General features: G+C 39.8%; 1 protein-coding gene and 1 pseudogene across 1 annotated transcript in view; both read right to left on the reverse strand.

Moving 5' to 3' along the window:
* The window catches only part of STX7 (syntaxin 7), a 75276-nt gene extending 50518 nt beyond the window's left edge, over window positions 1-24758 (reverse strand). Inside the window, exons 1-2 of the mRNA XM_053591619.1 lie at window positions 24633-24758; window positions 15951-16097 (exon numbers count right to left, since the gene is read on the reverse strand). Coding sequence (XP_053447594.1) covers window positions 15951-16035 — 85 coding nt within the window. The 5' untranslated portion in view covers window positions 16036-16097; window positions 24633-24758. The remainder of the gene's footprint in view (window positions 1-15950; window positions 16098-24632) is intronic.
* Window positions 19128-19764, reverse strand: LOC128586088 (ribose-5-phosphate isomerase-like; annotated as a pseudogene).
* Window positions 24759-25101: the final 343 nt, after the last annotated feature.

Raw genomic sequence — 25101 nt, forward strand, 5'->3', positions numbered from 1 at the left:
CTGTGGGAACATAACAAAGCTTGTTTCTGACTCTTCCTTCTTTTCCCTCAAGGCATAAATAATAGAAAAAGAGGGAAGAAAAATAAAAAAAAACACATTTTCAGAGAAATTAACACAAAATCTGTAAATATGGACAAATTCTCAAAAATGTGCAAATGTGGCTAAAAGAGAAGAGCTGATCCTGAGCAGGAATCCATATGGACAGAGCAGGAAACACAGGGATCGCAGAGGAAAGTAGCAAAGGAAGAGCTCCAAACTGTCACCAGCAAAAATGTCACAACTGGAGGACAGAGTCCCACCCTGGGAAGGAAGTGGTAGAGCAGGGCTGGGAAGGACCCAGACACTCTGCCAGCCAAGGTGGGAAAAAGAGGCTCAGAACATACTCGGGAGCCACAGGCTGCCAACCTCTCTCAAAAACAAGGAGAACCCCTGGCAGAGAGGTGCTGGACAGTATCGGGGCTGGAGCAGAGGCCCTCCCCTAGCAGGCCAGCTGCTGGGGACAGCAGAGGGAAGAGTCTCTCGGGGCAGTACAGAGATGGGAAAGGAGCCGGCATCAAGAACTGGGCTTCTCCTTCACAGGAATCTCTTGCCAGGAAAATCAAACTTGTGGCACTGAATAACAAAAGAATAGGTAGAACCACCACGCACAAGACTATCTAAAATAATGTGGAAAAGAACAGTAAGACTTTCTCCAAAAAACATGCAGAAAAAAATGTCGCCACAAAGTGGATAAAGATTTATAACTCAAAATACCCACACACAGAATTTAAAAAGAAAATGTGGCAACTGGAGTTTTAAAGGAAGATCACAAAAAAAAGACCCCTAGAGAAGACGTCCAGATAAGGCAGAGTAACAAAGTAGAGACTGGAGGAACTGAGTGAAGACAGACTCAGAAGAAAGACTGAATGACAAAGAGCCTTAGAAGAAAGAACAGACTCCCAGGGACGCCAGACTCACCACCACTCCTGGGGCAGATCAGTCACTCTGGGTTCCTTCAGCTGCCTCCTGACTTTTGGAGGGTGTCACTCCTGTCTTGCTGTTTTCTGTCCAGTAGGACTGCCTGTCTTAATTTTTGTGATCTTAACGCACACATTGATGATCCTTCGCCCTCCTGGTCTCAGTTCTTTTACTCTTCTCACTGAGTGACTCCATCCTCCTCCCCACCTTAGCCACACACTCTACGATCATATTGAACACATTCTCACTGCCAGTAACTGCCACACTCCCAGATTCTTGGTTCCATGGGTTTCACTCACAGAGCAGCACCTCCTGTGTCTCCTCCTCATCCGACCACACTCCAAGGAGCCTTCAACATCCCTCCCTTGTCCTGCCTCACTTTGCATGTTTTCCCCCTGCCTCCCAACCCACTTTAAGCTCCATATCCACGCCCTGAATATATCCTCAAGGCCTCTCCTTTCATTCCAACCACTTGACAAACCTAAAACCCTGGTGCAGCGGACAGCGTGTCTCCTCTGCACCCACATGGCACTTCTCTGCTCAAAGCTCTCGCCCCACCGGCAGCAGAAGTCTGAGTCCTTGGCCTGGAGGCCCTGCCTGACCGGGCCCACCTCCAACTCTCCCCCCTCTTCACCATGCCTGTAACACCATGCTTACTCTGAGGGCCCTTGAACAAGCTGTTCCCTATCTGGGAAACACTCTTTTCCCAGGTGCTACAGGAAACATTCCCTTCCTTCATTCAAACAGAACTCCTCAGTAAAGCCCACTTTGACTCCCGTGTACCTACCAATTTCCTCTCACTACACCAGGACTCCTCCCCAACTCCAGTATATTGTCATTGCTGAATCTCATTAACACTTTATATCTCCTTCTAGCATATTACATAATTTACTTACTTATTTTATGTACATTTGTTCTAAGATTCACTCCATGAAAGCAAAAAATACCTGCCTATTTCCAGTATCCAGACAGTCCCTAGCACATCATAGGTTCCTAATAAATACTCACGGTGTGAGTGAATACAAATGCACAAGTAATAAAGCCCTGGAGCAATACAAGTCATGATCCAAACAGTCTTATAAGAACCAGACTGTCCTGAGTTCAAATACCAGCCTCCCCACTTCACAGTCTCAACAACTTGAACAAGTGACTTACCACTCCAAACCTAAATTTTCTCATTTGACAGGACTGGCTGGAAGATCAAATACAATGGACAAAAAAAAAAAAAAAAAAAAGGTTACAAAATACCTAATCTAAGGTACAGAGTAAACAGTTAATAAAAAGACAGTAAAAAATACTAGCTTACCTATCTTCCAAAAAGAGATTACTGAACAAGGCAAGGAGTATAGGTACTACTACACAACTAAAATCCCAGGATGTATTTGAGCCACCTGTCCCACTCTCCTCCCAAATCCCCTGTTCATAGTTGGCTTTTAGCTGAAGGCTTCCATGTTCCCAAACAGGAGAATGATGGTCCACCATTGGAAGAGAACTCAGGGATGTCTGAGGGCATTCTCTTTAATTTCATATGAGATGAAGACAAAAGCATCTAGAGTAGCAGGAGATCACACTCAGTATCACTGACACGTTACTGCACTGGTGGTTTCTTCAAGTGATGATCATGACACTCTAACAAGAAGGAATTCTGGGAAAAGTAAATGTACCCAGACTTGCAGGACACTATTTTGTATGGCACTTGGGTTCTTCCTAAGCAACTAACAGGCAAGCCAGTTAAGGAATGCTTTAAAAAAAAACAGATGAGAATAAAGGAAAAACCCAATTACTATTTAATGAAAAATATTGCTCAGTAATTAGTAAAAACAATAAAAAGTGATCGAAGAGATAAGGACAAATTATCAAAATTAAGGACGAATTATCAAAACTATTATGGAAAACCAAAACTAACTAGCCACACCTAAATTCCCCCGTTCAACTCCCATTCAGCACTAAGCCAACTAAAATGTACAGGGGAGTAGCCTTGCAGGGCAGCTCGGTGGCTGTTACACAACTAACCATGAACTATACTATACTTTAATCACAGAGAAGCTATACTTTAATACAATTATTGGGTAAAGATTATATTTATGGCAAAAGACACTACAAAGAATTATAATAATTTTAAAATAAATGTAGTACAGAAACATATACGTGGGGATTTTTATATGGTCAGCACTGCACATTATATACAGAGGGTGCCAAAAATGTATACACATTTTAAGAAAGAATAAAAACTGTATTAAATTTTTATACACTATTTTGTATGATGCTTGGGTTCCTCCTAAGTAATTAACAGGCAAACCAATTAAGAAAAAAAAAAAAAACAGACTAGAATTAAAAAAAAGCCAATTACATTTTTTTTTTTGCAGCTTTTGGCTGAGGCTGGGTTTGACCCTGCCACCTCCAGTATATGGGGCCAGTGCCCTACTCCTTTGAGCCACAGGCGCCACCCAAAGCCAATTACTTTTTAATGAAAAATATTGCTCAGTAATTAGTAAAAACAACAAAAAGTGATCAAACAGATAAGGACAAATTAATATAAGAATAAATATTCAAGTCACATTTGACTTCTGTAATTACAAGAGGTGCTCGACGTGACTTTTGTTTTCAGCATATATTAAGTATTACAATTTTAATACAGTTTTTTTCCATTCTTAAAAATCTGTATACTTCTTTTGGCACCCTCTGTGTAACAAAACTCAGAGGTTTCATCTGTAGAGGCAGCACAAATTAGAAGTTCCCCAATTTTTAAGCAGATAATCTTATAATAATATGCCCATTAGTGGAGAACTGATTAAATGATGTATGGTACATTTGTAAAATAGAAAAATTACGCAGCTAATACAGAAGACTAAAAAAGCAACTAGCAGAAAAATATGTATAGGATGATCTAACTTTCATTAAAAAATAAAAAAATATAATTAAGGTTTAAATACTCATTACAGCAGCTAAGACATAGTAAGTCCTTTCAAGGGGCCAAAAGTCTAGTAGAAAATGCAGCAAATAAGTAAACAATAACAGTATTTGAATTTACTGATAAAAAGGAATTATAAAAACAAAACAGGTTAATGAGAAAAAGAATGATTGGAAGAGGCAAAATGACAGATCAGGGGAGACACCCCTAAGAAAGTAGACTTTGTGCTTTAAGATCCAAATACCAAGAGGATCCAGTTACATGAAAATCTGGGGACATATGGGAAGCAGAGGAACAGTAAGTACAAAGGCCCTGAGGGCAGAGTGAGCCAGACTGTCGAAGAACCAGAAAGAAGCGCTCCGTGGCTGGAATGAGGCAGCAGCAAGGGCAAGAGTGCAGATGATAAGCGAGGCAGGGATCAGATCTTGGGGGGGGTTGTGGGGCATGGGAGGGGTTTGATCACAGGACCCATAGAAGCCATCACTGTGTTTTAAGCTACAGGATGACATGACGTGAGTCATAATTTTAAAAGCTGGCCATGGCTACTATGTGAAGCCTGAAACACGCAGGAATGGAAGTGGGTAGAACAATTTAGAGGCTGCGTTCACCTTGGACCTCAGTAGTAACGGCAGAGATATAAACTGACAAATTTGGCAAGCAGAACCAACAGGATCTGCACTTGGACCGAATATAGGAAATGAGGACATCCACTGTCATGGTTTGGCATGAAAAAAGTTCATGTTCAAAGCACGGAAATGTGGATGGTTCACAGACAGGAGCAGCAAGGGATAAAGCTCCCTGAAGTACCCTGGAGTTACGTCTTAAAATACTTCATAAAACAAACAGAAAAAGAGTTCATCCAGGGCCTGTGGCTCAAAGGAAGATAGGGCGCTGGCCCCATAAGCTGGAGGTGGTGGGTTCAAACCCAGCCCTGGCCAGAAACTGCAAAAAAAAAAAAAAAAAAAGAGTTCATCCATGCTTGGTCGTAAACACCACTCATGTTCACATAGGAAAAGTCCCTGGAGAGAAGGAAAGTTGTCACGCTCTGTTAAAATTCCCTTGGAGAAAATATTTATTTTCATACCAATCTCTGTTTTATACCAACACCTTAGGCATGAAGAAAACCACAACAAAATCAAAGCTACTGGAGCTTTTCTCCTCATGGGGAAAAACAAACAAAAAAAAAAAACACCCAAATATTCTCAGATGTGTGACCTTAGGAATAAACATCTCAAACAGGAGTAAACTGCCTTTTCATCTATGAACTGCCTTTTCACCCCACCAACACACAGCCCCCCAAAAAAGAGAAACATTCTCAATTCCTGAGTAAACATACAGTTCTGATAAATTTATGATCTTCTCCTCTATAAAAAAAAAAAAAAAGCTTGCCCCAGCACCTTGAAAAAGAGAAGTCAATGATACCAGCTTCCCTTTTGTGCAATCATGTGTTACGATACAAAAACAAGTGCCCCCTTCATCAAACCTAAGTAATTAAAAGAACTGGGTTCATTCTCAAAAGTAACAAAAGGGTTCACATATTTATATAGAGGTTTCATTTCATCTCAAAGTCATAAGAAGCATATGGAGACAAGAGCTACAGAATGATCCTTCTTAATAAACAAGGAAAGCACACACACAGCACGATAAGCTAATCACAACACAGAAAAATCAATAGCATTTTTTTTCTATTCCAAACAAGACTGAACAGCTTTAACCGGTAGAAGATATAAAACACAGAAACTAAGATCCAACTAAAGTATTTTCTAGTCACCTACACTTAGCATTTTTAACATGGGCTTAATTTCACATTTTATGACCTTCTAGAAAGTTCTGTCTTCCCAAATTTTCTGGAAAACACATAAACACACAAGGACATATATGATGCATATTTTAACAGAAACTTTTCCACTCATGAATTCTGATGATTCGATTTTATCTTCCCAGTGTATCTGTTTGGTTCACTTAACTAAATTTTATCTGCTCTACATCTTCCACTTGCAGATTACTCTTTTAAAAAGTACTTATCTGAATACTGGAATTCTCAGTAGCACTAGTGGTAAAACTTACTATACAATTTTACATATAAGAATATTTTACACATGTCCCAAGGACTATGTTTCATGGTCAGCTATTCTGATTTCTAATTTTCAATTTCCTTCGATACATAATTTCGTTAATTTGAACAGGATTCACCCAGAAACCTCTGTACTGAAATTCTCCCATCTCCTAACACTTAGGAATAATAAGTCAGTCTTGGTGGATGGAACTCTACCTGGTCCCATGAATGGTCACTTCTATTATGGAATTTTGTGAACATGCATTATGGATACAGATATGACAATTGGCTTCTTAATAGCAAAAAGAATAATCCTGCATATGTTAGAAGAGCTTTCAGGACTTTTAAAAACTTTGGTTAAAATTAGAATTATAGCCTGTTTTGGTTGGAAAAGACCATCACCTAGCCCACAAAAATATATGCAAGAAAACCCTGTCTTGGAAAGTTGGACAGCTTCCTCAAGGTCTGCCACTTGGATATGATTTCAGGAAACAGACATTCATGCACGCATACATTTGTCTGGCTAGAAACTCTTCCTACTGTCTCACTAATATTCCTAACTCTGCTACATTCTCAAAAATCTGATTCTAATCAGAGAACTGCAAATTAAACCACAATGAGACAACACTGTTGCTAAAATGGGCAAATTTTAAAGGCTGTAAATGCCAAATGTTGGTAAGGATTTTGTGCAATATGAATTCTGATACACTGGCTAATAAGCGTATAACCTGGTACAATCATTTTAGGAAACTGTTTAGCTTTACCTATGAAAGCTCAACATACATACATCCTACAAGCCAGCAACTGAATTCCTAGATATATACATGTAACAAAAAAACATACAAAATGTTCAGAAAAGCACTATCTATAACAGCAAAAACATAACTACCAATATCAATGGTGGAAAGAATAAATAAAACTGTGGCATATTTAAATACTGAATACTGTACAGCAATGAAAACAAATGACCAGTAGCTACATGAATGAGCCCCACAGACATGAGAAAGAAGCCCAACACAAAATGAAACATGATCCTTGTTCCTATTAGATAAAGTTTAAAAAAACTGACCCGTGATTTTAAAGTCAGGATACTGGTTATCTTTAAAGAGCAGGAAGGGGGCCCAAGGACAAGAAGGGCTTCATCTGACAATTTCTCTTTCTTGACATTTGTGGTATTGTGAGAGATAATTCATTGAGCTATATACACCAATAATTTGGGTTTGGTTTTTTTTTTTTTTTTTTTACCACCAAAAGGGTTTTATTATTGTCATTGACAAGAAGCACAATATTGCAACTGTATTATTATTTTGTGTGGTTTCTTAAATATTACTTAAGTAGGCATTAAAAATATGTTTACATTTAAGAATTATGACACACTGGGCAGTGCCTGTGGCTCAAAGAAGTAGGGCGCCGGCCCCATATGCCAGAGGCGGCGGGTTCAAACCCAGCCCTGGCCAGAAACTGCAAAAATAAAAATAAAAAAAAAGAATTATGACACTAAAGAAGTCTTCTGTAAACAATATCCCTTCTCAATATATTTTCTTGCTTTATTTCATACATAAATAACTTAATCTACAAAGTGATAAATAAATCAACTCTATGGCCTAGAATTATATACAAATTTTGGAGGTTAACAAATGTTCTCTTTATGATTTTATAAATAAAAACATACTGTATTAGCAGTGATTATCAAGTGACTTATCATAAGTTCTTACTGTCTCCTAACCTGTTCACCAGTAATAGACCTTGCAATGCACTTGGTACAAATGTCACACATTTAAGAAGTCAAAATGGTCAAAAGCCTAGATTAATTTAAAAATAGCAGAGAAGGTTGCCATTTAAATATCACTAAATCTTATTAAAATTACTTCAGCTTGGGCAGTGCCTGTGGCTCAAGGAGTAGGGCACCGGCCCCATATACTGGGGGTGGCGGGTTCAAGCCTGGCCCTGGCCAAAACTGCAAAAAAAACAAAAACAAAAAACAAACAAAAAAAACACTGCTCAGCTTGTCTGAAAAACAAACAATGCTACTAAAGATTGAATGTTGGTACCACCCATCATTTAAATGGTGTCTAACAAAATCTAAAATTTAAGAAACAATAAAATCTTATTAAATCCATAAGTCTTGCCAGAAAAGTCACTGGGATTCTGGCATAGGAACAGAATCAATATTATCTTAATTTTCTAAAATTCATTTTTGAATCATCGCCTTAATGAGTAAAAGCTTTAAGGGGAAAAATGACACAAAAAATTATTTCAAAAGGCTATACTTACAATTCCTGATACAGAACATTAGATTAGTTTTTGTTTAATGCCTGGAAATTCCTATTTCTTCAGAAAATATTAAATACCGGTTGAAATATATCACCTAAGTAGTGATTTATTAAATAATCCCTCAAGATTTATTGGGTTAGCAATCAAATTACTTTTATGTAATAAAAGTAAGTAGGAATTTTGCAAATTGGCTACATTTTATTTTATATATTATTTTTTATTTTTTTATTCTTATTCCCAGTCTTTTCTCCTATTTTTGTTGATCTATTCTTTATAACAACTATTATCCATTGTCACGAGAAGCAGTAATATTCACTGCTGATAATATTTTTCTGTGATATTTTTTAACAGCTTCCCCCTTAGATGGTCATCTCACCACTGGGAGAATTCTGATTTAGTCTAAATAAAAGCCAGTCTTTTGAGCTGTTCTTCCACAAAGTCACTGGACAGCTTAAAACGAACATTTCTTTGTAAATTAGGTACTTTCTACTCCCTGGGTACTGGTACCTATACTGAGAACAAGAGATCTTATTATTATTTTTTTTAAGTTTCAGGTTAATAACCCTCCCATTTTTTTAGACCTTCATTCATAGGGTAAAACTTAAAAAAGGCTCGGCACTGGTAGCTTCAACGGCTAAGGTGCCAGCCACATACACCAGAGCTGGCGGGTTCGAATTCAGCCCGGGCCTGCCAAACAACAATGACAACTACAACCAAGAAATAGCTGGGCGTTGTGATGGGCACCTGCAGTCCCAGCCACCTGGGAGGCCAAGGCAAGAGAATCGCCCAAGCCCAGGAAATGGAGGTTGCTGTGAGCCCCGACACCACTGCACTCTACCAGGGCACAGCTTGAGGCTCTGTCTCAAAAAAAAAAAAAAAAATTTAAAAAATTTCTCAACAAAATGTAGAATATAAACGTCCCACCACAATAACTAAGAAAATGCCAGGAAGGCCATGCCAACCAGTGTGATCAAAATATGTCAAACGGTACACAAAGCCAGTGTATGGTGCCCCACGATCACATCAATGCACATAGCTATGATTTAACAAAAAAAATTCTCAACAAACATTTTCATTAGATTTAGACGATTCAAACTATAAATAATGCTAAGCTAAACACTGTCATTTCCTTTAAAATTATTAAAATCATTTCCTTTAAAAAGTTTTATTTTTTAAGCAGTACAAAGATCTAGTTTACACTATTAACTGCCCAACAAAGTGTTTATTTATTTATTTATTTTTTAAGAGACAGAGTCTTACTTTATCGCCTTCAGTAGAGTACCATCGCGTCACAGCTCACAGCAACCTCCAACTCCTGGGCCCAGGCGATTCTCCTGCCTCAGCCTACCACGCAGCCGGGACCACAGGCACCCACCACAATGCCTGGCTATTTTTTGTTGCAGTTTGGCTGGCACTGGGTTTGAACCTGCTGCCCTCAGTATATGGGGCCAGCGCCCTACCCACTGAGCCAAAAGTGCCATCCCCAACAAATTGTTTAAAAAACTAAATCTTCTTTATGAAAGAGGAAATGACTAGAAATGTTTCCCATGCTTTTATTTTTAAAAACCAAGATTCTGATATACATAATGAATCTAAATCAAAATTCACAAATGGTAGCTGAAATGCTGTCAACTTCCAGCCCAATACAACATAAATCTGGTTTTTATGCATAAACAATTCAAAATTAAAGTTTATAATGGAAATGTCAACAAGTCATAACTACTACACATCACTACTGATGGGTTCCACTATACTTCAACCAGGCACAGCAGATGTGCACAACTGATAGACGACTGCTTAGAAAATTAAAGCTATCAGAGGTACAAATAAAGAATACGTTAATATGAACATAGCAATGCCAAAGCATTATAGCTGTTAAAAAAAAGTCAGATGTGATGTAAACACATCTGATAGTTCTCTCTGTAAGCCACTTTCCACTGATTTATAAAGCTATGGTTTTATAATTCTTTTAAAAAGGGAATTTTTTCTACATTGATGCATGCAATAATTTCATTGTACATTCTTGACTATAAAGCAATCTTCAAATCCTCTTGCAGACCTTGACATTTCTCATCAGTTTCTCCAGAAAGTCAGCTTGACATATTTTCAGCAGCTTTTAGTGCTTCAGTAGCCTTGCGAAGCTCCTTCTGGGTTAATTCCTTGTTCACAAAACCGTACACAAAGGGACAAAGTTTCCATATCTAAACCAGTATTCAAAATTCTTGAAATCTCAAGCTGAACATCCATGGTCTCCCTCACGGCATTCAGATTCGCCGCGGCCGCTGCTCACCATGGCAGAGGCCGGGCTACACCAATAATTTGTGTACTACTCAATATATATTTTTTACTTCTATTTTTAAAGAAGTAAATCTAAAACCCCATCTTTACCTACATAATTAATTTCAATATACTATATTTATTAAGCTTCTTTTAAAAACAGATAGTATGTTCTGAAGACTTTTTTCTATATTGTTTGTGTTTGGTCAAGGACAAATGGCCCCTATGAAAATATTTCTGCTCTGGCTTACCTATAAAACAGGCTCAGTCATTTCAACCCATGAAGGCTGATTTATTCTCACACTATATATCACAGGAGTTTGTCTCAAAGAAAACACAGAGAGATGATAGAAGGTAAACAGGTATAACCATATATCATCTCCAGATGTTACTAATGAAAATGTTTCTTTTGAACATCTCAATTCAAAGTTTGAGAATTAAATCTAAGCATTTCTTAGATGCATGGAATAACAAACGGCTTTATCTGCATTTTAATTCCAGCCTGCAGGGAATGGTTGGTTGCACGGAGCACTGGGTAGAAAAAGACTAGATGTCACGCTAGACAGGCAGCAGAGAACACTGCCTGTGCCACCGGCAAAGCAGGGAGTGTGGGCTGCACAAATGCCTTCCCAACTCTGTTGGCATTACCAGAACACTTTATCTCATAGGAAAAAAACATCTTCATAACCATTTAAAATTCTCTACAGAGAAATCTGTAATAAAGTTGTAATGTGTAATACCTATTTAAATTATTCTTAAAAAGTATTATTTTCATATAATTATATATCTAATATACTTTACTTGTAAGTATTTATAATATTTATACATTCAATGTTTAATATAAATTCTATTATAGCTTAAATGCTTTATTAGTGAAGCAAATTCATAAAAGTACAGGTTAACAAAAAGCAGTTTAACAAAAAACACATTTAGTTTAAAAACATTTTATTTCATCTATCCTACATAATACTAATAAAGAAAACAAATTCCAATCTTATTTGTTGTTCTTGGGGCCCAGGGTAGAATGCAGAGGTATCAGCCTAGCTCACAGCAACCTTAAATTCTTGGGCTCAAGCAATCCTCCTTCCTCAGCCTCCGGAGCAACTGGGACTACAGGTACCTACCAAAACACCCTGCTACTTTTTCTATTTTTAGAGATGGGGGTCTCACTCTAGTTCAGGTTGATCTTGAACTCCTGAGCTCAAGAGATCTTCCCACCTCAGCTTCTCAGAGTGCCAGGATTACAGGCATAAGCCACTGTGCCTGGCCTCAGAATCAAAGAGATTTTTTTTTCCCCCACAGTTTTTGACCAGGGCCAGGTTTGAACCTACCACCTCTCGTATATGGGGCAAGCGACCTACTTCTTTGAGCCACAGGCACCACCCTCAAAGAGATTTTTAATTGGTATTTTTCTTTTGGTATAAATTAAACCACAATATTTTATAAGTTTTCATTTATCTAATCAAAACTAATGTGAAAATAAACTTTCCCACTGCAATATTCAGGAAGACCTTAGCTTCAGTTGAGCTGATGCCCATAATTAACTACATTATTACCTTTCTTACAGGAAAAAGTAAGAAATCTCTTTAGATTTCCTTTGTAAAATCAGATAATTTTACTGACACAATTTGAAAAGGTGCAAATTGTAATATGAAGAGAAGAAGCTAAGTATGGTGCAAAGTACCATTTTATTCAATCACATCCAGTATTATTAGCATTATCAGATGGGGGAAAAGTGAACTGAAATTTCACACCTGCCGTTCATGTGATTTTTGCACAGCTCTCATCAGTAATGCATACTGGATGGTAGGTTACATTCTTAATAATAACTTATTCTATCTAAATCTAAACTCCCCTTCATTTAGACACAGAATCTCTTTCACCGAATGACTGCTTTCACCAAATTTACAACCCCAGATTCAAATGTGTACTCAACCTGCCAAACCCCCATCTCTATTTCCCTGGGGGGGTCACTCAATTGTCAAAACTTAAGTAGCATACTTTCTCTTCTTTCCATCAACTTACCACAGCTTTCCCCTCCTATTCTCTATCCAATGACTCTGCCTCATATTTCTTTGAAAAACAGACCCACACAGACAGGAACTAGCCCGTCTTTGCCCACCAGCTTCCATCTGCAACACACTCTTTGGTGTGGCCTCTCTGAGGTGGATGAAAGGTAAACCACCCCCTAGGGATTCATTCCCCACCCCCTCTCACCCTCTAAGATGTTGCTTTTGCAGCTATATTCTCAATGGACTCTCCCTTTTGTGTTGGAAAATACAACCCTTTCATTGGCCCTCTTTCTCCTTCCACAGCAGAGTCTGCTGGTCGCTCACTAACTATTGATTCTCTTTCTTTTCATTCTCAAATGGCTTAACTTTAGTGAGCACACTGAGAGCCAGCTCGAAGATATTTTCGGCCACCCTGGCAGCTAAGTGTGGCCCTGTACATGGTCAGTAACATAACAGAAATGGGCAGGAGTCTGCAAAGTTTCTTTAAAAGATGAAGAGTAGCGTGGTCTCCCTCCATTTCTCCATTTACACTTGGAATATGATGATGAGATCAGGCTTTTCAAAGTCATCAGTTTAACAAATCCAGTCCTCTGCTTTTTAATGTTACAGATAATGCCTCCTTCATTCTTGAAACACTCTTTGTTGGATTTCTAGAAAGCTACCACATCTTGATTTTTTTTTACTTCACTGGTCACTCCTCAGATTCTTCATGCTGTCTTCGTGACTTTGACATATTTTAACTGTTTTTAGTAGAGATGAGGTCTCACTTTGTTAAAATGCTCTAAACTCCACTCACTCATCTGTGGTTATTATACCCATGGTTTTAAATACCATTTATACTGTAACAACAGCCTAAACTCCAAATTCATATACCTAAACTAGATGTATGGTATCTCTACTTTGATGTCTAAAAGTCATCTCGAAATTTACTTGGTGGAAACGAAACTGTCCTCCACTTGTCCCGAACTGTAGTCCTTCCCATCTCAGTACACACTTGCCACACCACTTACTCAGTTGCTTAAGGCAGAAACTGCAGAGGTATCTTCAACTCCTCTCTCTTCCTCCCACCCCCACGCACATTCGTCAGGTCCAGCTGCCTCCACTTCCAAAATACACCATCACCTCTCTCCATCCCCACTCCATCACTCAGGTACTAGCCAGCACCTCCCTCCCCAACCTCTCTGATTATCAGTATATTCCCCTGAGAATCCCCCAACATCTATTTTCTAAGCAGTAGCCAAAGTAAATCTTTTCAAAGTGCAGCTCTGATTGTATCTCTTCCCTGTTTAAATGCAGAATTTCAGTGTACTCAATACAGTTAAGCCACTTGAGAATAAAGAGAAGGATAATCAATATTTAGTGAGCAACCAGCAGACTGCTCGGGAAGGAGAAAGAGGGCCCAAGAAAAGGTCGCATTTTTCACCACAAAAAAGGAGTCTAGTGAGAAGTAACTACAAAAGCAACAACTCTGAGGGTGAGCGTGGTAAGGAATGGAACTCCTAGGCGTGGTTTACCTTTCATCCACCACAGAATGCGCTGCCTCTCGGCATGAAATCTAAACTCCCCACACAACCTTCAGGCCCCAGGTAACCCACCAGCTACTCTGATTTCATCTCCCGCCACTCTTGTCTCAGGTGCTGTGCTTCAGACACACTGGCATTTTCTGAACCTCAAGTTCTGGACTGCTTTTGGAATTTCAACAATAAGGTACCCCTCCATCTGAAATGCTTTTCCCTGTATCTTCTCATGGCTGAATAGTACTCCATGGTATATACATATACCACAGCTTATTAATCCATTCATGGCTTGATGGGCGCTTGCCATGCCATGATGATTCAACTATGGTCCAATTTATCACTACTCACCCGCTGGATCAGCTGATCTCTTTCTTAGGGAGCATGGCCTGGTTAAGTTAACCCTTATGTCCTCCAGGTCACCTACAATCTTCAATCCACGTATCTTTCATACCACCCAGTGCTTACTACTTCTATAATCTCGGTACAGTCCTGTCATTCCTCATGTTCTTCTGAGAATGACACACCATTTAGCCTTCCCAGCACAGGATGGCTGCCCTGTTCCTGGGAGGAAGGCCTCTTCTTAGCCTACTCTCTTGCATAAAGGTCCTGATTTTCCACACATGTAGATTAAAACGATAAGCTGCCTTAATTTTCACATAGGTAGCCAGATTCCCCGAGGTAGACCAGCAATATTTCTAGCCAGTAGCAAGGGAACCATAAAGAGGAGAGGCTCTTCTGTGGCTACATCAGAACATATCTGAACCCAGATGAGCAAGGCAGGCCCGTGCTACCAATCTGGCACAAACCAGAACAGCCCTGCCTGCTGGGAATAACAAGACACATCAACACTATTCTTTGTTCCTCTAAGAATAGCAAAATACCCAGGAATTACTCCGTATCAGAATAAGGTTATTTTACACTGTTGTGCACAGCAGCACCTTTTTAGAACCATCTATAATCTAATTTTATTCCCTTTTCTTTCAAAATACACTGGCATCTCATTTAAATCATTCAGGTAGAGTAATAACTGTCAGGGAGTTAATGATTAGGTTAAGAAAAAGAAAACACAGTCATTTGAAAACACTGTATTTCAGCAGTGTGTAAACCTTCTGGTAAAGAGAGTAGTCTTAAGGAAGCAGCCTGAAGAGTAAAATTCATCAATTTTCCCTCAAATAATTCACGTAATGCCCAGAGAGCCTAATGCTGACAGCGAGATGACTAGAATAATCCAGGGTATGTGATTAGCTGTGATTCCGAAACAAAAACAAAGTAAAAAATATCTATAGACTTAAATCAGCTATCATGATTTTTTTCAATTTTTAATACATATTTTAAGAAGGAATACTTCCTAATGAAGTGCCACAGTAGATCAGTATCCTGGTATTCTGCCTCTGACAAGTGTAGCAAAGGATAATTTGTGGAGAATGTAGGTTGTAATTGTCTCTAATATGTGCCTCAATAGATTAAAATATCACCTCCTTAGTTCTTCCCTACTTCTTAATAATGTATCATCCCATTTGCCCTTTAAAAATGCAACCCAATCAATATCTGATCAGATTTTGCTTTTAGTGAGCATATGTTCCTGAAGCTCTTCGAAGTGCTCCTCAGATCCAAACCTAGGAGACTAAATCAGCAAGACTCATCATCTCCTTAGAACCAAATCATTTTAAAGCAAATACAAGTATCTATTAGCCTTTTAAATCTTTATTACATTAATGAAATAAGGTAATATGTGCCTGCCCCTGAGTCTTTACAGAAAAATTCAGGAAGTATTACCCCTTTCAATAGTCCCTTACATTTATTCTAAAGAGTTGTCACTTCAAAATATCTGTTCTTAAAGGACTGTTCCTCGCCCTCTCATTCTCTAGAGTTGTCCTTTTATGAACCTCCATTAAGTCCAGATAAGAACTGAAACAAAGAGTGAAGTCAATTTAAACCCAACTCACAACACTGTGTGATCTTTTGGATGTTGGAAGAGATACGCTGGGCCAGCTGGGCAGGATCGCCACCGATTCCCGGAGTGTAAGACATGGCTGGTTTATTCACCAATTTCAACAGATGTTGGTGGGCTGTGTAGTTTTCTAAGCAGTCACCTAAATCATGTAAAAGAAAAATCACATAATTATATTTTTTAAGTTACTGGCTTATGTTTTCCAAATTATCAATCTGGTAGGTTACAAGGACAAACTTGATTAACCCAACAGGGTTGAAATCTGGCAAAGTGGTACATCAGATAGCAAAACTCTCATGTCTATTACCAAAAAAAAAAAAAGACTTTACAGGGCAGAGTCATGTTAAACATGTTAAACCATAAAGTGAGGTTCAAATTAGATATTCCTTTTGAAAACTTCTTTGATCTCTCTCAGAAAGAATTTTTAAGTCTCTCTTCTGTATATAACTTTAAATATACATATTTTTACCTTAACTAAACTGTAGACAACTATCAGTCAGGGCCCACATGCTATGTATCTTTCTGCAACATTTAAAATAACTCTTAGCATAGAACAAGCATTCAAATATTAAATGAAACACAGACTTCAGGCTATCCCTAGAAATTCGATTATATCTAAGTTAACAGACACAGAACAGCTCAGGAACATATGACTAACAGAACTCTAATTTTAACGGGAAAGGTTAGATTTGAAATAGCAGAGCCAACTACTGAGAAGAGAAAAAAATGTCCTAAAAAATGCTCATCACACATTCCTGACATAAAGGAAAACGAAGGGTAGAAAGGATGTGGGGATGCACCACAGGAAGGAGGTAAGATGATGATGCTCTTTCCATCTTCAATCCTCACCACAGCACTCAATGTTTGGAAAAAAGGTTGAAAAGGGATATCCCTGTGCATAGCAAAGAATTTCAACTACTCTCACCCCAGCTTTCACAGAATGTGCACTGGATTACTGCAAAGTTGTTGGTGGTCAATTTGTAAGCCAACTCACCACTAAGAGCCTGCTACATGCCCAACATTAAAATAAGCACTTTAGGAGATACAAACAAAGGAAAACAAAACAAACAGAAAACAAAGATAAGGTATCTAATAAAATCAAGTTTGTCATTTTGGAGAAGGGATACAGTTAATAACAGAAATTAACAAAAGAAAACTCAAATCAATAAAAGGTCACATGCTACACAAAAGTCAGAGGAACTACAAAAGAAGAGGAAACTATTGCTCTTGTCTAGAAAGAAGTTATGGAAACAGAAATGTGAGATCTGCATACTTGGGTATAACAGGCATGGAGAACAAGGATAAGGACACAAAGACTGGGGTGGATGGACCCAAAGCATGTAGTAAGGACACACACAGTGTGGTGTTTTCTAAGGGAAGAGGAGGCTCCTGGCCAACCCTGGATCAGATGATTCATGGCTGGGACAAGTGGGAGACAATACAGAAAAGAAGAGAGAGTAATGACCTAACATTCATCATACACCTGTGAAGTGAAAAGCACTGCACATAGACTAATTTAATTTTCACATCCTCCCCCTTAAAGTAGGCAGCATTATTCTTGTTTTAATGATGACCAAACAGTGGCTTATAAAGACTAAGCAAGCAACTGGGCAGTGGAGGTAGAATTCAACCCCAGAGTTCTGATTCCCAAGCAACCCAGACTTGCTACCTCACATAGCTAATGCCATGGAAGAGAGGGTGCCCTGCACGCTAGGTTTAGTTTGAGTACGTTACAAGAAGAAACTCTTACCAGAGATTTCTGGTAAGGAAGAAGGGGCTACAATGAAATATGTGTTTTGTTCTAAGGGACAGTGTTTGCAGGAAGAACAATGGCTGAACTATTGCCACCAGTAGAACAGTGCAGGTTCTATGCCTGGAACTCCAGTGCATCGTGGAATGTGCCTGGCCACCCCGAAAGTCATGACAGCTTTAAGATGTTCTCCAATCTTCACTGTTGTCCATGCCCAGTTTATTTACTCTGGGCCCTCTAAATGGCACCAAACCCTAGAGATACACCCAAAATCAATTTCATAAAAGGGTAAATTCAAACCTCCAAGTCAGACAGTTGGACCACTGTAGTGGGGCCGCAGAAATAAACTTTCTTCAGGGTAGCCTTGGACTTGGACCCAGACACAACAAGACCAGACTTGGGGGTTCAATGAGAACACTTACTAAGCATTCTACAAACCAGCAATTGGATCTCTAAAATCTGCATTTAAAAAAATAAATGGGAATTATTGAGATATAATTCACATAACCTACAATTCACCTACTTAAAGTATGCAATCTCATTTTGGGGGGCACCATACTGTTTTATTTCAATCTGCAAACAATATAACCAGGCAACAACTTCTAATGCCAAACCATGCAAGTAGTAATCAATGAACAGAAAAAAATATTAACAGCAAAATCATTAAAGAAATATCTCACATGTCTAATAAGTGCTTTGGCAGTATTGGCAATCATTTCTGGCCAACTGCTTCCAACAGCAAGAATCTGGAGAAGTCCCCTGATCTTAGCAAAACTACAACCACATCTGCTCCCAGACAGCTTATATTCCAAGTCACTCCGTACCACAATTCTCTACTGCACAAACTTTTGTAAACTTGCTCTTAAGATATAACTAGGTAGTGTGTGTGGTCACACTGAAAACTAACTGAAGACAACAATAGTGGCAGACAAGTACACAAAAGTGTCCAGATAGGCATCAGGAGATCACAGCTGTTTAGGGGCTTCATTTTACCAGCTTATAAAGTTTCCACTTAGGCATCAGGAGATTATAGCTAGGTAGGCCCTTCATTTTATCAGCTTAAAGAAAAGTTCTGATTTTTATTTCTCAGCAAAGCCAAAATTCACATGCTTAACCAACAGGCTCAAGTCAAAGGTTTTAAAGACAGTACCCTCACCCCCTCCATTTTTGGTAAATGTTTCTTATAAAACATGAAATCAAGCTCTGCTCCATAAAAAAGCTGGATACTTCAATAGTAAAAGTATATATTTACATTTCTCCTATTAAGAAGACATTTAATAATAATACTTCCGAAGACTAGATTTAAACACCATCTGCCCACCCTGGCATAGATAAATTAAGGCAAAGGCTCCTAGAGAGAGGTCCAGCCAACCTGGCTGTGGACTGGAGACTCAAGGCAACCACACCCTACTCCTTGCAGAGTCAACAGAAAGGCTTCTCCCTTATGTTCACTGAGCCATCCAAAGCTGACTGTCTTAACCATGTTAATGAACAAACCCGTGTCCACCACAACTAGGATCATTCTGATAGCTGTGCTCACTTTACTCCATTTGTGTACCCAGTCAAATTTCCAATCCAAGATAAAATTCCCATTATCTGTCACCATGGGACCTGCTTTGTTAACAGCCATTTGGAGTTCAACCACATCCCCAAACTTCTGGCGCACAGCTCGGCTCACTGGGATGCAGGCCACTAAGATAACCTCGATGGGAATTCCCTTGTGCCACTGATCCCCAAGGTTCTTTGACCTTCCCTGAAATCAGCAACCACTATGAAGCCACTGGCACAATCAGCCATAATCTTCTTCTGGGTCAGACAGCCTCCGCCACCCTTGCTGAAACTGAGATCAGCATCTACTTGCTCAGCCATACCACAGGAGGAGCTGCTGGGCGGGCTGGAATGAAGTGGGAATACAGACGAAGTTCAGACTCTCCTGATTCACTCTTTCAGCTACTCACTGCACAGCATGGACAATTGTAGAACTACTTCCAATTCCCAGCACATGGTTCTCCACAGCTGTGTAGCCTGCCAGCTTCTCGGCATCCTTGGCCTTGGACATCATGCAGAGGGCCTGAACTACTGCCACCTCCCAGGATGCCAGACACTACTGGAATCCCCACCATTGGTGCTTGTGATGCCAGCACTGCCACCTGCCAGACTGTTAGTTTTTTAAGCATATTCCAAGTCGTATGTCCATTACTACATCACTTTTAGAACATTTTCATTACTTCAAAAAAAAAAAAAAAAGTCCATACCCATTAACAGTCACTCTTCACTTCCCCCCAGCCAGAGGCACCCTTGTAGTTTTGCCCACTCTGGACATTTCATACGAAAGGAATCATATGTGTTCTTTGTGACTGGCTTCTTTCTCTTAGCATGTTGGCAAGGTCCCTCTATGTTGTAGCACATATCAGTACTTTATTCCTTTTTATTGCCAAGTAATAGTCCACTATATGGATAAAGAGGATTTCTCTTACTCGATGAGAAGTCTTCTTTCCCTCTATCAACTAGAGCCCTGGAAAAACTGGCTTACAGCCAACACAAACATATTGTATAAGAAAATGTTCGTTTCTTATTAAAGTACTCTCTTTGGGGGGGCTCCTCCACCCTCCTGGTTCCATTTTATCTTACACGAATCAATCTCACATGAAGACTACATCTCTCTAAATCATCCTCCTAACTCTCTAGTGTCTTTGAAGCTACAAGAACTTACCAACTGCCTGGTTAGCTGCCAGCAGAACTGGCAACCAGAAATCTCTACCTTGAGTGAGACACTTAGCATTTGGGCCTGTTGCCAGGATCAAAAAGAGATAATGAACATCCAGGGACCAAGTGCCTTCCCACTCTACAGAAGGTATGGTCTGCTTTTGCATCTGTAAGATCAGGACTAGCACCAGACTATGACAACCTCAGTTGCCTTAGAACCACATAACCACAAAATCACCTGAGGCCTACTCTCTCCCTGACAGAGGGAGGCCCAGTCCTGTTGATTTAAGCACAGTATTGTAGCATTTTCCTTAATCCTCAAAACTCACACCAGTTTAGCCTAAGTCTTCTTACTGTTTTCTTTTAGGGTCATCTTTTTTCCTTTCCAGAGAATGTACCAATTAGTCACAAACACAGTTTTTCTCAACCCTGTTACTCAAGCAACTAAATTTGAGAACATTGTTGCTGGTGAGATAATTGAGCTTCATTTTGCCCAAAGCCCAAAGAAAGAGCTGCTACCTTTGGACTGTATGGAACTTTCTTAGTGAAAGGGCACAAAGGTGACCATCTCAGGTCAGTCTTGCAATGTAAAACAATTTGCAATTGCAAATGATGGAGAAGAAAGATATCTAAAAATAAAACAAGATTAACACTGGCCAAGACTTATCCAGGACCTACTATTTCTGAAGCATTGCAATTAGGGCTTTTACATTTATTTTCTCAGTTAATTTTTACAACAAGCCTATCAAGATAAACATTATTATTGTGATTTTTTTACATGAAGAAACTGAGGCATAATGAGACTAAGTAACTTGCTTAAGATAAGCAAAAGAACTAAAATTTTAGAGCTCACATTTTTTAAACACTAAACCACACTGCTTTCTTATATAACAAAATCATGGGCCAGTGAACTCATCCAATTACAAAAACCAAATTTACCACCTTTCTGCAGGCCTCATATGAAGTTTTGCTATTCCCACTGCTCAGATGAAGAAACAGGTTTGGGATAGCTACATGAGTTGGTCAAGGTAACACAGCTGAATAGCTTTCTCCTTTTCTCTATTATTCTGCTGATGAGTGGAAACCTAAAAGGCACCAATGGTTTGGTCTTCTGATGATGAGATGCAAGAAATACAGGCCAAAGGGCTGTATTTACTGGTAAAATATATATATCCACACAAATACAAACATAGATAATATAAATTGACTTAAAAGTTTACAATCTTTGCACATGAGCTAAACAAATGTCAAGTTATTCAGACGTTTGCATTCCACATCAGTCTCAAGTCCCCAGTCCAGACCTGCCTTTTGCACCAAAGTGCTCTTATTGAATACTCGTGAAAGCCCATTCAGAATTCCTAGTTTCTTCACTCAGAAAAACTATTATATAACTCACTATCTAGACCAGCACTGTCTAATAAAGTAGACATTAACTAAATGGGCTATTAAAATTAAAGTTACAGTGGTCACTAAAGGCCAGGAAGGGGAATTGAAAAGGAAGATAGGTAAAGGTTAGCCAGCAGATGCAAAGGTATAGCTAGAGAGGAAGAATCATTGCCAGTGCTCTACAGCACTAAAAAGTGAATAATATTTCTTTTTCTTTTTTGAAATAGAGTCTTGCTCTGTTGCCCAGGCTAGAGTGCTATTGCCTCAGCGTAACCCATAGCAAACTCCTGGGCTCAAGCAATCCTTCTGCCTCAGCCTCACAAGCAGCAAGGACTATAAGTGCCTGCCACAATGCAGGGCTAATTTTTCTATTTTTAGTAAAGATTCTTGTTTAGGCTGGTTTTGATTTCCAGACCTCAAGGGATCCCTGCCTTCGCCTCCCAGAATGCCAGAATTACAGGCATGAGCCACCGGCCATGGGTGATTATAATTATCAACAATTTATTGTATATTTTCAAATAGCTAAAAGAGCAGCGTATTTTGAATGTTCTTAACACAAAGAAATGACAAATGAGTTGATAGATATCACCTCAAAATGTATTACTTAAATTACATCGCAGCTACTATTTTTAAAAAATTAGAATTAAAATTAAACGAATTAAAAAAATTCAGTTCCATAGTCACACTAGACATTTTTCAAACATTGAAAATTTGTATGTGGCTAGTGGCCAGCAACTTGGACAGCTCATGTATAGACCGTTTTTCCATCTTCACAGAATATTCTATTACACAGTGCTCAGCTCAACATTTCAATGATCATCCTTCTATGAAGATATACAAACACTATAAAGAGAAAGGGGAAAGGGAGATAGATGTGCAATGCTCATATTGAGAGTATTCTCAAGATTGCTTATAAAGAACACAAAAGAATGAACAAAGGAAATTTCAAAATGGACTCAAAGAGTCAAACACTACCCTCTGTTACTACTGGATGTATTGTGGAATCCTTAGGATTTCTACAAAACGTGAATCTCATGGTCTATAAATGGGCAAAGAAGTGGTCATTTTCACTTTCTTAATTATAAGCATCAGCATAAACAACTGGACTTCCCTCCACCCTGTGCCCCAAATGTCAAGTTACTGGAGGAGAAGGGTCAATTTTTTATTTTCCGGACTGCTCTATTCTCAGTACCTCACTACACCATAGGTGCTTAACAAATAATTTGAAGAATGAATGAATAAACGTACCTACTTCCTAAGAACACACACCTAGTTTGAGGGTAAATATTACCATTTCTAAAACATTGAATTCCAGTGCCTTCTTTCAGATCCTAAATGTCCCAGGCTTCTTGCTGCCTTGGGCCTTTGCTGGGTGCCATCCATTTCCTATCTCTAGAAGGCTCTTCCCATGACCTCCATGTGACTGGCTCCTTCTCCCCTGCAAGATCTCATCACATGCTTGAGAAGCCTCTGGTGACCTCTCTGATCTGAAGTGAGAATTCACTACCCTGCCACTCAAAGTTAACCTAACTTACTACTCATAACTCTCATCACTCTTTAATGAGAATAAATACATACGTAGATCTAATATAATAGATTAAATAAGTATGCTGTTATTATTGATCCCTACTTCTGGAACATAAACAAGAGAGACAACCTTGTCATCGTGGGGTATCCCTAGTGTCCAGTACACTGGAGATGGTCACTATGTGTGAGGGAGGGCAGTCTACAACATGAGTATTCTCTATACAAACTATAACTGCCTTCCTTAGCTCAGCAAATATTTACACTATTTGGTTTTAGTTCACAATGCCATGGATTTTCTTTCAGCCTTTTACACACTAAATTTCAAATTAAAGGGAATCATAGCAATCTTTACCCAGACTTTGTGTGGATGTTTTCTATAATTTAATTTGCGATCACCACCACTCCCCTAAAGTTTGGGATCATAACCAAAATTAGGATTGATTTTAATAGGAGCAACGTAAGTAAAATATCTTAAGAATGATGTAGAAGTTAACGAATTAATATGGTATCATATTCACTTGCATACAAAGGTTGAAACTAGAGTGCAATTCTTAACTAGTCACAAGTCTGAGGCCAACTTCTCAACGAGGCTTGCAAGGCAGAAGACACAGTGTAAGGCTGGTCTCAGCCTCGGCCCAGGTGAGATTCAGGGCACCCCGCCTCCGACATTACTAAACAGCACATTTCATCATTACTTCCTTTTTCTTCCAGATTTTGGGGCAAGTTTTAAATTATATACTGTAAAATTACAGACAGAATGTCATGACGTGAAGTAAAGAAAAATTAACGTATTTACAAAGAAGAGCGAAGCAAACGTAAAACATTTGTTTAAATGTATACGGTTCGTTTGCCACAGCCATGTATCTTTCAGTTCCTCTCTACTCGGGAAGAGAAGTCTCAAGTGTGTTTTTCAAAGCGTGAGTTAAAAAGAGGAAGAGGTCAACTGGTCGAGCCTTGTTCCAGGCAGAACCTAGATTCCAGAGCTGGGCCCCGACCGGCTGCAGCGCCCGCCCAGCCCCGTGCTCTCCACCGGCCGATGCACCCTGGGGAACAGGACCCGGGGCGCCGCCCGACCACAGACGCGCTCCAGGAATGCGGAACGCACCGCACCGCCTCGCCAGGCCGGGACCCGGGAGCAGCTGGGGCCCGGGGCCCCGGCAGCGCCGACCCCTCGCCTCCTCAGCGCCTGCCGCAGAGCGCAGGGCGGCGGCCACCTGACAACCCGCACGAACGAGGCGCCGCAGCCGCAACGGCACCGCGCCCCGGGGGCTCTGGGCTGGGATCTCCCCCTCCCCTGGCTCCTCTTACCTTGACCTCCTCAGCTTCCTCCTCCGCCTCCTTCGGCCGCTGTCTCCCACGGGCCCAGAACCCCTAGGGCCAATTCTCAGCTGATGGGCGGTGGCGCTGAGACGCCCAGTGCGCAAGCCCGCAGCAAGCCTAGTGAAGAAGGCGGCGCTAGCCCCTCTCCCATTGGCCTGTGGGGCTGAGTGACGGCAGCCCTCTCCCGCCCCCTCTGGTTCCAAGCTAAGGAATGGGGGTATCAGCAAAATTGCAAGGAAGCTTTTCTTTAAAGCCTGACGTTTGGATGGTGAACGCCTTGCCCTGCGTGCAAAAAAAAAAGAGGAGGGAATGAATGGCAGTTGTTTTTATCAGGTGAAGCCAGCCTCCTCACACTCTGATCTTCACCACGCCCCATCAGCTCATGCCTATTTTCCTAACATTAACTCTGCGGCAGACTGTATTCTCAGCTCCATTTAAAAATGCGAACGCAAATACG

The sequence above is a fragment of the Nycticebus coucang genome, chromosome 5, assembly GCF_027406575.1.
Source record: "Nycticebus coucang isolate mNycCou1 chromosome 5, mNycCou1.pri, whole genome shotgun sequence".
NCBI lineage: Eukaryota > Metazoa > Chordata > Mammalia > Primates > Lorisidae > Nycticebus > Nycticebus coucang.